The following is a 14,312-nucleotide window of genomic DNA, read 5'->3' on the forward strand; positions in this document are numbered from 1 at the left end:
CGTAAAATAGAATTTAGGAACTATACAGCCAACGTTTTAAATATGGCGCGTCACACTTTCCAAGTAACACAAATTATTTCCTTCTATTTCTGCTCTGCCTCACAACATAAAACATTTGAAAAAGGCTTGAGCTATAAGGAAAGCTCCAAATTTTCACTAAGGTTTGAATTCACTTTACAACCTTAACGATAACTTTAGATCAGTGTGGGGATGTACTTCAAATCTTACGACCGGTCGTAAAGTCCACTTCAAGTATTTTGCGACCTGTGTGTGAGGGTCGCTTTAGAGAAAGCCTTGAAGAGATGGGCTAGCGCGAATTTCAAAATTAGGTCACTAGTCAGACCTTGTATTCGTATCCAAGACATTGGGTTTAGCAGCCACAATTGTGAGTATAATGTGGCTCGGGCGTTAGAACATTAGCCATCTCATGGTAAAATGCAAATCATCGTCTTAATGACGAAGAATCTTATGTCATCTACCAAAAGCATTGTATTTTTTTTCAACTCATGCCGCTAGATGTCGCTGCAAAATAAGGTAAAGGAAAATCCACTTACTGGCTTTGTCTGTCTGTTTGGCTGTCACTTTCTTCCTGAAGTTCTCATTGATAATTATAAAAACAAAACTGTCTTACCTTTATGATCAGCAAATGTGTTCAATGGTTATATTAAAGCTTTCACTATGTGGCAACAAGTGTATGCACTTAGACTTATGGCGCATCCACAAATAGCGGAAATCCAAGCGGATTGTGGAGCTGATTTTCCGACGGGTTTTCACAATCCGCTTGGATTTCCACTATGTGTAAATGCTTCATTAGTGAATATCCAGTAAACAGGAAAAGAGAAGTATGTGATATTGAACTCTCGTCAAAACGGTGTTAGAGTGTTTTAAAACCGACTTGATATACCTTTGTCTCCTCTCCAAATTTTGTAGAGCCGTTTGATTATCTTTTTCCTTAAGATGATATCTTGATTTCCCCCTCTTTTTTACTTGTAACTGGAAAACGGGAGGAAAGGCTAATGACAGAACAATCAAAGTAACATATTCATTCTTCTCGCACTGGGAAACCCCAGAAAATAAGTCTTGCAGACTGCTGTACATGATCTTTATTTCCCCCCTCTTTTCCATTGTAAGTGGGACAACGGGGGAACCACTTATTACACAGCATAAAAAAACGTATATTAGATTGTCTTGGACCCAAGAGCATCCAAAAACTACCCAATACCATTATCAGCATCAAAAACTACCAGTCATATATTATCGAGTTTTCCCCTGGAGTTTTCCCTTTCCCCCCATTTTTCACCCTGTTCCGCCAAGTGAATTCTTAGGGACTTTTGGTATGTTTTACAGAACTTTTTTCTCTACAAAATGGTGTAAAAATCATTTATATTGCAGTTTTGTCCCAGATCATCGATTTTTTTCGTAGATTTACTGGACTATATTTGTTTTTTGTTTGTTTGTTTGAGTGTTTCTGAAATCTCGGCATTTTTGTTGTATCTTAAATCAGTTGTTGGATTTTCATTAGATTTTTCATTCGGACTAGGATAATTTATTGGATAATCTGACGAATCTTAGGTAACCGAAAATCTAGTGAAAGTGTACGATTTTGTGCTGTATTTGTAGAAGAAAAGAAATTATTTGATAAACCTGTGACTTATAGTTTATTTTTCTGGTAAAATACTCCAGGAAATTATTTGAAAACCCTCAATCGCATCATTCCCCAAATCGTAATTGGCACTTTTAATAAAAAATAGTAAATCATAGGCAGCGCAATCGCGCTACCTAAGTAAAGAACGATGTTGGCACAATGTATTATTTTTTTTCATACCAGGGCACTTCGTATCGAAAGAGTTGTCGTAAAAACTTCGAAAAGGGCTCATTCGATTCGAAATTGGAGTGGCTAGTGCCCTTTTTAATAGTCGAAAGTGATTGGAGGGCAAGTAGCCCCCTCACACGCCCATCATTCCCCCAAACACATCCAATCAAAATTTTGAGATAGCCATTTTGTTCAGCGTAATTGATTTCCAGATAGAAAATATGTTTTTGAGGATGATACTCCCCAACAACCCTCAGGGCAAGGGTTTTAAGTTATGCCCTGAGGACATATAAGAACCATGTTAGCACAAAGTATTATTTATTTTATTTTTTTCCTTTGGAGCGGGGCACTTCGTATCGAAGAAATTGTCGTAGAAACTTCGAAAAGGGCTCATTCAATTGAAAACTGGAGTGGCTTGTGCCCTTTTTAATAGTCGTAAATGATTGGAAGGCGACTAACGCTCCTTCCACGCCCACCATTTCCCGAAATACATCCAATCAAAATTTTGAGATAGCCATTTTGTTCAGCATAGTTGATTTCCAGATAGAAATTATGTTTTTTGACGAGGACAACCCCCCCCACAGCCCTCAGGGCGAGGGTTGTAAATTATGCCCTGGGGGCATATAAGGTTTTTATTAAATGTGTTGTAGTAGAAACTTCAAAAAAGGCTCATTTGATTGGAAATTGGAATGACTAGTGCCCTTTTTAATAGTCGAACGTGATTGGAGGGCAACTAGCCCCCCCCCACCCTCATCATTCCCCCAAACACATCCAATCAAAATTTTGAGATAACCATTTTATTCAGGGTAGTTGATTTCCAAATAGAAAATATGTTTTTGAGGAGGACACTCCCCCACAACCCTCAGGGCAAGGGTTTTAAGTTATGCCCTGGGGCCAGATAAGGTTTTTATAGAAGGCGTTGTCGTAGAAACTTCAAAAAAGGGTCATTCGATTGGAAATTCAAAGGGCTAGTGCCCTTTTTAATAGTCGAAAGTGGTTGGAGGGCAAATCCAATCAAAACTTTGAGATAGCCATTTTATTCAACATAGTCTTAAGTTCTGGAAATTAGGTCTTTGAGGATGACAACCCCCCCACAGACCTCAGGGCAAGGGTTGTAATCGAATCAGGTTTTTATACAACGCGTTGGCGTAGAAACTTCAAAAAGGACTCATTCGATTGAAAATTAAAATGACTAGTGCCCTTTTTAATAATCGAAAGTGATTGGAAGGCAACTAACAGCCCTTCCACGCCCACCATTTCCCCAAACACATCCAATAAAAATTTTGAGATAGCCATTATCTTCAAAGCAGTTGAAAGTCAAGGAAATTATATCTTTGAGCAGGACACTCCCCCACAATCTTTAGGGCAAGGGTTATAAGTTATGCCCTGGGGGCATATAAGGTTTTTATTCAAATCTCTGTCGTAGAAACTTGAAAAAGGGCTCATTGAATTGAAAATTCAAAGGGCTAGTGCCCTTTTAAATTGTCGAAAGTAATTGGAGGGCAACTAACCCCCCTCTCACGCCCACCTTTTCCCCAAACACATCCAATCAAAATTTTGAGATAGCCATTTTATTCAACGTAGTAGAGTTTTGGAAATTAGGTCTTTAAGGGTGACAACCCCCCCACAGCCCTCAGGTAAAGGGTTGTAAGTTATACCCTGGGGGTATATAAGGTTTTTATAGAACGGGTTGGCGTAGAAACTTCAAAAAGGGCTTATTCGATTGAAAATTGAAATGGCGAGTGCCCTTTTTAATAGTCGAAAGTGATTGGAAGGCAACTAACAACCCTTCCACGCCCACCATTTCCCCAAAAATATCCAATAAAAATTTTGATATAGCTATTTTGTTCCACGCAGTTCAAAGTTCAGGAAATTATATCTTTGAGCAGGACACTCCCCCCACAGTCTTTAGGGCAAGGTTTATAAGTTATGCCCTGGGGGCATAATAAGGTTTTTATTGAAACATATCCAATCAAAATTTTGAGATATCCATTTTTTTCAACGTAATTTAAAGTTCTGGAAATTAGGTCTTTGAGGATAATAACCCCCTCAGAGCCCTCAGTGCAAGGGTTGTAAGTTATGCCCTGGGGGCATATAAGGTTTATATAGAAAGTTGTTGTAGAAATTTCAAAAAGGGCTGATTTGATTGGAAATTAAAATTGCCCTTTTTAGTAGTCGATAGTGAGTGGAGAGTAATTAACCCCCCTCTCACACCCACCATTTCCCCAAAAACTTTCTATTAAAGTTTAGAGATAACTATTTTATTCAACGCAGTTGAAAGTTCTAGAAAGTATGTATTTAAGGATAACAAACCTCCCATAGCCCCCAGGGCAAAGGTTGTAAGTTGTGCCCTGGCGTTATATAAGGCTTTTATAGATAGAGTTGTCGTAAAACTTCTAAAGGGGCTCATTCAATTGGAAATAGAGAGGGCTAGTGCCCTTTTTAATAGTCGAAAGTGATTGGATGGTAACTAACCCCCCTCTCACGCCCCCCATTCTTCAAATCACATCCAATCAGAATTGTCAGATAGCCATTTTGTTCAAGGTAGTAAAGTTCTGGAAATTAGGTCTTTGAGAATGACACCCCTACACCCCCCGGCCCTCAGGGCAAGGGTTATAAGTTGTGCCCCTGGGGCATATAAGTTTTTTATTGAAAGTGTTTTCGTAGAAACTTCAAAAGGGCTCATTTGATTGGAAATTGAAAGGGCTAGTGCCATTTTTAATAGTTGAAAGTGACTGGAGAGCGACTGAAGTCGCTCTCACGCCCACTATTTCCCCAAACACATCCAAGCAAAATTTTGAGATAGGCATTTTGTTTAACGTAGTTGAACGTTCTAGAATTTAGGTTTTAGAGGATGACAACCACCCTAATAGCCCTTAGGGTAAGGGTTGTAATTTATGCCCTGGGGGCATATAAGGTGTTTATAGAAAGTGTTTTCGTTTCAAAAAGGGCTCATTCGATTGGAAACCGAAAGGCCTAGTGCCCTTTTTAATAGTCAAAAGTAACTGGAAGGCTTGATATTTTTATAGTAAAGACCGATGTGGGTATTATGTATTATTTTTTGTTGTTGTTGTTGTTTAGACAGGGCACTTCGTATCGAAGGAATTGTCGTGGGAGCTTCGAAAAGGGCAAATTCGATGGAAAATAGAAAGGGCTGATGCCCTTTTTATTGAAGGGCAACTAATCCCCCTCCCACGCCCCCCCTCCCATTTGCCCCGTTATGTTTAAAAATTAAATGTTGCCTTAAGATTAAATCAAAATGCACTGTTTTGATGCTAATTCCCAATAGGGCATCTCAGCAGTATCCCAAGAACGACTGAGGGTATTATGTTTGAACTTTCGGAGCTACTTCTGCTCTTAAAATTTAAGCGAATCAAAATAGCATAAGTGTATCCAAACTATCTAAGAAAGTAAACAGATTTTTTACGAATGGTATCAAGTTTTCCATTGCAGGTCAACCAGAGGAGGTATGAAACTAAATTAAAAGGATGTATGTGATTAAAAATTGCTGAAAATTATTCTCCAGCATACAAATTGCAGGCCAAATTATAAAGTCTTAAAAAAAAGAAAGAGATTTAAAGTATTATTTTCTTTTTCCCTGAAAAGACTATGTCAATATAAAGCGAACAGAAATTAATTAAAATAACTTTTTCCACAAAATAAGTTTTTCAGAGAAAAGTAAGGAACTCCATTAAACAAAAAATGAGCAAAAACAAAATCAAATAATCTACCAACCGTGAAACTACCACAAATCAGCATCGATAAATAAATGAGACCCAAAACTAATAGAAATCACAATAAATAGTCAGTTTAATATACATATACTGATATTTAGTAATCAAAATGTTAATATTATTTGATTTATTAAAGTTATAAAAGTAAAAACATTTATATTTAGTTCAGTAAAGTGCAAACTTTGTTCTGGACTTGGGAAGGCATAGGGGTTTTGAGCCCAACTTACGTTAATTTCTGCTCGTTTTGAGTTTGACTCGGTTATTTATTATAATTTCTGTTCGTTTTGGGGTTCATTTATTTATCGATGCTGATTTGTGGTAGTTTCACACTTGGTAGATTATTTGCTTTTATTTTTGCTCATTTTTTTTGTTTAATGGAGTTCTTTACTTTTCTTTGAAAAAATTATTTTGTGGAAAAAGTTTTTTTAATTAATATTTAAAAAGAGAGAGAGAATCTTTGAAAGATATAGTCAAATACAACTATTTTGCAAAGGAAAAACCAGTTTTATTCTTCACTTATTCAAAGTCTTCTTAATGCCCTCTTCTGAATTAAATACTTAAAAACACTGTTTTTACTTCATTAAATACAGAAAATTTGCGTTCATTTATTATCAGATTAGCTGTCAGTTTATTTTTTTTCCATCCCCCACCCCACTACCTCATATGTCTGTTTATAACCCTAGCATATAGACAAAAGTTCAGTATTTTGTTGATTTCAGGTATATTGTAGTTGTTTCAAATAGTTCGTGGTAACGAACTATAAGTAAGGAGCGACCCGGCTCAATAGTAACCGAAACTCTAAAAAACGGAATTTTTGTACTGATAGATACACAAAAAAATTGGATTTTTATGCTGATTTCAAATATACAAGTTTCATCAAGTTTCATTAAGTTAGTATTACTCATCAAAAGTTACGAGCCTGAGAATATATGCCTTATTTTCCAGAAAAAATCAGAAAACACCCTCTAAAAGTCATAGAATCTTAAGGAAAATCACACCATCAGATTCAGCGTATCAGAGAACCCTATTAAAGAGGTTTCAAGCTCATATCTGCAAAAATGTGGAATTTTACATTTTTTGCCAGAAGAAAGAATTTATTTCTTTTTTTCCCCAGGGGTGATTGTATCGACCCAGCGGTCCTAGAATATCGTATAAGGGCTCATTCGAACGGAAATTAATAGTTCAAGTGCCCTCTTTAAGTGACCAAAAAATTGAAGGGCAACTAGGCCCCCTCCCACGCTCATTTTTTCCAAGTCCACGATCAAAATTTTGTGGTGGCCATTTTGTTAAGCATAATTGTAAGATCTAATAACTCTGTCTTTAAAGATGACTTTATCCTCCATAGCCCCCGGGCGAAGGGCTTAAAGTTATGAACTTTTCTCGGTGTTTTCACATATTTTTGGTTATTGGGAAACATACAAACGTTTTCAGGCGGGATTTCTCTTATGGGAGGTCTGGGGGAGGGGTTACTTGAGGAAATCTTTCCATGGAGGAATTTGTCATGGGGGAAGGGAATTTTCCAAGAAGGGGGCACCGAATTTTCTAACATTATTTAAAAAACGATCAGAAACTAAACAACAAAAAAAACAAGCTTTTTCAACTAAAAGTAAGGATCAACACTAAAACTCAAAACGAACAGAAATTATTAAAAACGATACTCCCCCTCAACCTTCGGGGCAAGGGTTTTAAGTTATGCCCTGAGGGCATATAAGAACGATGTTGGCACAATGTACTCTGTATTATTTTTTTCCTTTAGAGCAGGGCACTTCATATGGAAGAGGTCGCCGTAGAAACTTCGAAAGGGGCTCATTCGTTTGAAAATTGAGAGTTCTAGTGTTTTAATAGTTGAAAGTGATTGGAGGGGAACTAGTCCCCCCCCCACGCCCATCATTCTCCCAAACACATCCATTCAAAATGTTGAGATAGCTATTTTGTTCAGCGTAATTGATTTCCAGATAGAAAATATGTTTTTGAGGAGGACACTCCCCCACAACCCTCAGGGCCAGGGATTTTAAGTTATGCCCTGGGGGCATATAAGGTTTTTATAGAAGGCGTTGTCGTAAAAACTTCAAAACAGGCTCATTAGATTGGAAATTCGAAGGGTTAGTACCCTTTTTAATAGTCGAAAGTGATTGAGGGCTATTGCCTTTTTTAATAGTTGAAAGTGATTGGAGAGCGACTAACGCCCCTCTTACGCCCAACATTTTCCCTAACATATCCAATTAAAATTTTGAGATATCCATTTTTTTTCAACGTAGTCGAAAGTTGTGGAAATTAGGTCTTTGAGGAGGATAACCCCCTCAGAGCCCTCAGTGCAAGGGTTTTAAGTTATGCCCTGGGGGCATATAAGGTTTATTTAGAAAGCTGTTGTAGAAATTTCAAAAAGGGCTCATTTGACTGGAAATTGAAATTGTCCTTTTTAGTAGTCAATAGTGAGTGGAGAGTAATTAACCCCCCTCTCACTCCCAAAATTTTCCCCAAAAACTTTCAATCAAAGTTTACAGATAACCATTTCGTTCAACGCAGTTGAAAGTTCTGGAAATTATGTATTTAAGGATGACAAACCCCCCATAGCCCACAGGGCAAAGGTTGTAAGTTATGCCCTGGAGGTATATAAGGTTTTTATAGATAGAATTGTCATAAAATTTCAAAAGGGGCTCATTCAATTGGAAATAGAGAGGGCTAATGCCCTTTTAACTAGTCGAAAGTGATTGGATGGTAACTAACCCCCCTCTCACGCCCCCCATTCTTCAAAACACATCCAATCAGAATTGTCAGATAGCCAATAATTTCTGCTCGTTTTGAGTTTGACTCGGTTATCTATTGTAATTTCTGTTCCTTTTGGGTTTCATTCATTTATCGATGCTGATTTGTGGTAGTTTCACGCTTGGTAGATTATTTGATTTTATTTTTGCTCATTTTTTTGTTTAATGGAGTTCTTTACTTTTCTTTGAAAAACTTATTTTGTGGAAAAAGTTTTTTTTAATTAATATTTAAAAAAAGAGAGAGAATCTTTGAAAGAAATAGTCAAATACAACAATTTTGCAAAGGAAGTACCAGTTTTATTCTTCACTTATTCAAAGTCTTCTTAATGCCCTCTTCTGAATTAAACACTTAAAAACAAAGTTTTTACCTCATTAAGTACAGAAAATTTGCGTTTACTTATTATCAGATTAGCTGTCAGTTTATTTCCCCCCCACCCCCACTACCTCTTATGTCTTTTTATAACCCTAGCATATAGACAAAAGTTCAGTATTTTGTTGATTTCAGGTATTTTGTAATAGTTTGAAATAGTTCATGGTAACGAACTAAAGTAAGGAGCGACCTGGCTCAATGGTAACCGAAACTCTAAAAACAGAATTTTTGTACCGATAGATACACAAAATAAATTGGATTTTTATGCTGATTTCAAATATATAAGTTTCATCAAGTTTCATCAAGTTAGTATTGCCCATCAAAAGTTACGAGCCTGAGAATATTTGCATTATTTTCGAAAAATGGGGAAACACCCCCTAAAAGTCATAGAATCTTAAGGAAAATCACACCATCAGATTCAGCGTATCAGAGAACCCTACTAAAGAGGTTTCAAGCTCATTTTCACTGTTACGCTCATGTCAAAATTCAAGCCTTTTGATATTGTTCTCGCTAGTTTCAAAAGTTACCCCCCTTGGCCAGCAATTGTTTTGCAGTCAAAAAGTGGTGCGAAAGGATAATGGAAATATACAGTTTTTTGCTACGGGGATCATTCTGAGCACCAACTGGCAGAGTCTAATTTGAAATTACTTTCGGATAACCCTAGTGCTCGCAAAAGAAAGGAAAAAGATGTTGGTAAAGCATTTACCGAATTAGATTCGTTTCCAGACATTTATATTCCAGACGTCATATATCGTAATCGTCATCACCTACTTATCTAGCATTAAACCCAGCGAGTGTTATTGCAAACTGCAAAAAATAGCTTTTACCCAGGATGAATTAAATCAGACACAAGTGAATCTTACAGCTGAGATTTCCCGTCAAGTTAAGGCTAAACTATCAGACCCTGATACAGCAAATCAAGCAATTGATATTATAGTAAAAAAGATTCATGATGCTATTTCCATTGATTACAACCCAAAATTCCAAGAAATAGAAAAATCACTCAAAGGACTATTTGCAATGGTTAAAAGCTTGGAAAGTAGGATTTTGTCATTGGAATCGAAAGTGGATGATTTTGAACAAGAAAAGATGTTGGATTGCTTAGTGATGAATGGAGTAAGGCAGAGGCCTGGAAATGATCTAAAGAAAGAAGTATCGGTTATCATTAAAGAAAAGATGCTGGTCCCTGGTTTTGAAGTCAATAATATTGTAAATGTTTATCGATTTAGTTGAATGACTCTAACGATCAATCTAAAGTGTCTCCAGTGCTAATACGCTTCAAAAATGTGGAATTAGCTCGAGCTGTTTTAAAAGCAAAGACTAAACTAGCAAAGAGTGGAATATTTTTATCAGAATCGCTAACAAAAAAGCGTCGTGAAATTTTAAATGCGGCAAGAGATTGCTTTGGTAAATTTAATGTATGGACTGACCGCGGGCAAATTTTGGCCAAACCATCTGGTCAATCAATGATACGAAAGATTCGATCATTCGCGGATTGTGCTTAGATATATATATATATTTTTTTTTTTGTGTGTGTGTGTGTGTGTGTGCATGTATATTTTATGATTTAATTCCATATCTAAAATCTGTTGTCTTTTTTTACTGGTAAATTAGAAACGCCCCCAGTTGTAGGAGGACTTTTTGAGCCTGAAAATAACCCGTTAGATGTTTTAAGCATTATCAATAATTCTATCGGATATGTCAACAGTGATTTGACCACAGTGAACCATGCAGTAATAAGTAAATATGTTTCTAGTCTGAGGGAGGCTGTCCAGCGGGATGGATATTTTTCAGTGCTCCTCTTGAATATTCAGGGTCTTTGTTCTTCAATAGACCATCTAAAACAGATTGTTTCTGATGGGCTACCTGACGTTGTTGGTTTATGCGAGACTTTTTTAGATTCTAAAAATGATATGCTTTTGGATTTGCAAGGTTATAAAATGGAACGACTGAATCGACAAAAGTTGGCCAAGGGTGGTCTTGCTTTGTATATTTCTAATAATCTCCCATATTCTCTTAGAATGGATTTATCCAGAAATATCGAGGGTGTCTTTGAGTCACTTTTCGTAGATATTAAATGTGGAGGTAAGGACTTAATTGTTGGTATTATTTATCGATCTCCTAGTGGCTCTATTCCATTGTTTCTACACACCCTTAATGATCTACTGGATACCATCCTAAAACAGTCGACTGAATTGATTATTATGGGGGATTTTAATATAAACTTGATGGATATAAAGTCTTCTGTATCTTTGGATTTTCTGTCGTCCATGCTTGCCGCAGGTACTTTACCTTCTGTATGTATCCCATCTCGCATAACAGAGAGTACGTCATCGCTGATAGACAATATTTTCTGTACGGCTACCTTGATCCAAAATTGTGTTTTAGTGAGCGACATTTCCGATCATTTCCCTGTTTACTCTAGATACTGTTTTGATAAACTGACTATTGAGAGGACTTGTGAGTCTCGTCAGAGGCCTGTTAGGTTTGATGAAGTGGACTTGATGCTTCTTAGGTCAAGATTGGCAGACACTTCTTGGGGTGGTTTTGAGAGTGATTCTGACTTTTGTAATTTATTTGATACTGTTTATGACTCTATTAAAGATGCTGTTCTTGATATTTGTTCTGTTTCTCCTTCTAATCGTAAGTCTAAGAATACTTTTCCTCCAAATCCTTGGATGACCCCTGGTCTCCTTAGGAGTTGTAGGAGAAAAAATAATCTCTGGAGGGCCTTTAAGTCTGCTAGCCCTTCAATGAAAGCTATCTGCTTTCAGCGATTTAAAATTTATAGGAATATTTATAATTCTGTTTGTCGAAAGGCCAAGTCCCAGTATTATTTTAATTGTTTTTCAGATTGTGGTAAAGATATACTAAAAACTTGGCAGGTTATAAATTCTGTGCTTAGGCCCTCTTTTCATTCTCCATCAGCCCCTTCTTTTTTGGATCTTGATGGCAAAATCATCGAAGGTGAACTGAATGTTCAAGATGCATTTACTTCATATTTTGCGAATATTGGTAAAAGGACCGCTTCGGCTGTTGGTTCTTCTCCGTCAGGATTCAACTTCAGGTCTTATCTTGGGCCACCTTGTATGACGTCAATGTTTTTGGAACCAGCGATGGAGAAAGAAATTGCTAAAATTGTTATGGGATTGAAAAATTCTTCGTCGTCTGGCCCAGATAATATTCCTACTAAAATATTAAAGTTCATACTTCCTTCCATTATTTCTCCCTTAAAAAACTTATTAGCCTCTCCTTTCAGCATTGTATTTTCCCGGGTAGTCTCAAGCGTGCTCGAGTCATCATATTATAAAAGGGGGGGGACACGAAATGATTCAGCCAACTATCGGCCAATTTCTTTGTTGTCTGTACTTAGCAAAATATTTGAGAAGGTGATGCTTTCTCGTCTTAATCATTTTCTTACTTCTAAAGATTTTTTTCATGATTTTCAATTTGGTTTTCGAGCAAATCATTCGACTGAGCATGCTTGTGCAGTTCTACTGAACTATCTTCATTTTGCCCTGGACTCCAATGTGAGTTTTGGTGCTTTGCTTTTGGTTGTTTGTAAACCCTTTGATTTTTTAACTCAGAAGCTCATTTAGTTTACACTCTATCATTTTGGTGTAAAAGGTAGTTCAATTTATTGGTTCAAGTATTTCTTGTCTTGTAGAATAATTTTTGTTCATCCATTTTTTCGCTCACCATCAAGTCTAGACCAGGGGGTCCCTCAAGGGTCAGTTTTAGGGCCGGTACTTTTTTAATTTACATAAATGACCTAATTTTTGCAGTTAGAAATAAAAATCCTCTTTATTGCTGTCGTCTATGTCATCCAACAGTCTCCCCTACCCATAATTATAGTTTGCATACCTTGGATTCTCTTGTTACTTTTGCCGATGATACCACCCTTATTACTTCTGGGAGAACAGAGGATGAGGTTCGTACGAAGTTAGTGGACCTCTTTGAGAGAGTTTCAATTTGGTTTGATGCTAACTTTCTCGCCTTAAATGTTTCTAAAACTAGTTTTTTAGTTTTTTCTCGTATATCCCAGGCTTGCCCTCAATTATCTGAAATTCATATATCCAAAGGCTTTATTAGTAGACCAGAGGATGGCCATGTCCGTTTCCTAGGCATTCTCCTAGATGAAAATTTATCTTTCAAACACCATATTGATTTGATTAAAATGAAGGTATGCAGAAACCTTGGTATTCTAAGAAAACTAAAACATATTTTTCCAGGACCAATTCTAAGAATTCTATTTCATAGCTTAATTCATTCTTATGTTTCTTATTGTTCAGTCATATGGATGTCTACTTTCCCTTCTTTTCTCAAACCGCTTTCGAATGTTTGTGATAAAGCTATAAATCTTATCCAGGATGTAAATTGTTCGGCAACTAAACCGTTACTTGATATTAAAAAACTTTATATTCTTTCCTGTGCGTCTTTCCCTTTTCTTCAGCTCCATGGTGATATTCCTAGGTCCCTTAGGTTTACGTCTTCTTTTGTATCTGATCAGTCAAATTATAAACTCCGTAGTTCTTTAAATATCCAGATTACCCATACACCAATAATAAGATCCGATTTCAATCCTCTTGTTGCGTGTCATTTGACATGGAACACCCTTCCCGATTCGGTTCGAGAATGCCACTCGTTTGGCACCTTCAAAAGACTAGTAAAAAAAATATTTGTTTTCATGTGATTAATTTTCTTTACTTTTTCCTGCTGCCAATAGCTTTTATTTTTATTTTTTATTTTTTTTTTATTTCTTTTTTTTTTTATAGATGTTGTGATTCATAGTAGTTTGATAAAGTTTATTTAGTGAACCGGTCCTTTTTTTTTTTTTTTTTTTTTTTTTTTTTTTTTTTTTATGAAGCAAATGCTTCACATGTTAAAAGTTCAAATGCTTATGTTTATATGTTTAAATATTGATGTTATGTCTTTATTGTTTAAATCTTAAGCGTTTAAATGTTTAGTGTTTATTTGATCTTTTCATAATCCCCCTCCGACAGGCCATGGACCCTTTTTGGTAATTTGTAGATTGTTATGTAATTATTTTACTGATAAATGGAAAATAAATATCTCTATCTATATATCTATCTATCTATATCTGCAAAAAATGTGGAATTTTGCATTTTTTGCCAGAAGAAAGATCACGGATGCGTGTTTATTCATTTGTTTTTTCCCCAGGGGTGATTGTATCGACCCAGCGGTCCTAGAATATCGTATGAGGGCTCATTCGAACGGAAATTAATAGTTCAAGTGCCCTCTTTAAGTGACCAAAAAATTGAAGGGCAACTAGGCCCCCTCCCACGCTCATTTTTTCCAAGTCCACGATCAAAATTTTGTGGTGGCCATTTTGTCAAGCATAGTCGAAAAATCTAATAACTATGTCTTTGAGGATTACTTAATCCCCCACAGTCCCCAGGGGAAGGGCTGCAAGTTATGAACCTTGCCCAATGTTTACATATAGTATTGGTTATCGAGAAGTATACAGACGTTTTCAGGGAGGATTTCTCTTATGGGAGGTCTGGGGGAGGGGTTACTTGAGGAAATCTTTCCATGGAGGAATTTGTCATGGGGGAAAGGAATTTTCCAAGAAGGGAGCACCGAATTTTCTAACATTATTTAAAAAACGA

At 36.5% G+C, this 14,312-nt stretch overlaps 1 protein-coding gene across 1 annotated transcript in view; it reads left to right on the top strand.

Moving 5' to 3' along the window:
- Positions 1–678: 678 nt before the first annotated feature.
- Positions 679–14,312, top strand: part of LOC148939429 (uncharacterized) — a 369,107-nt gene continuing 355,473 nt past the window's right edge. The window contains exon 1 of the mRNA XM_089106873.1: positions 679–798. Coding sequence (XP_088962999.1) covers positions 679–798 — 120 coding nt within the window. The remainder of the gene's footprint in view (positions 799–14,312) is intronic.

The sequence above is a fragment of the Artemia sp. Qi Xiang Cuo genome, chromosome 21 (assembly GCF_049724085.1).
Source record: "Artemia sp. Qi Xiang Cuo chromosome 21, ASM4972408v1, whole genome shotgun sequence".
NCBI classification, from domain to species: domain Eukaryota; kingdom Metazoa; phylum Arthropoda; class Branchiopoda; order Anostraca; family Artemiidae; genus Artemia; species Artemia sp. Qi Xiang Cuo.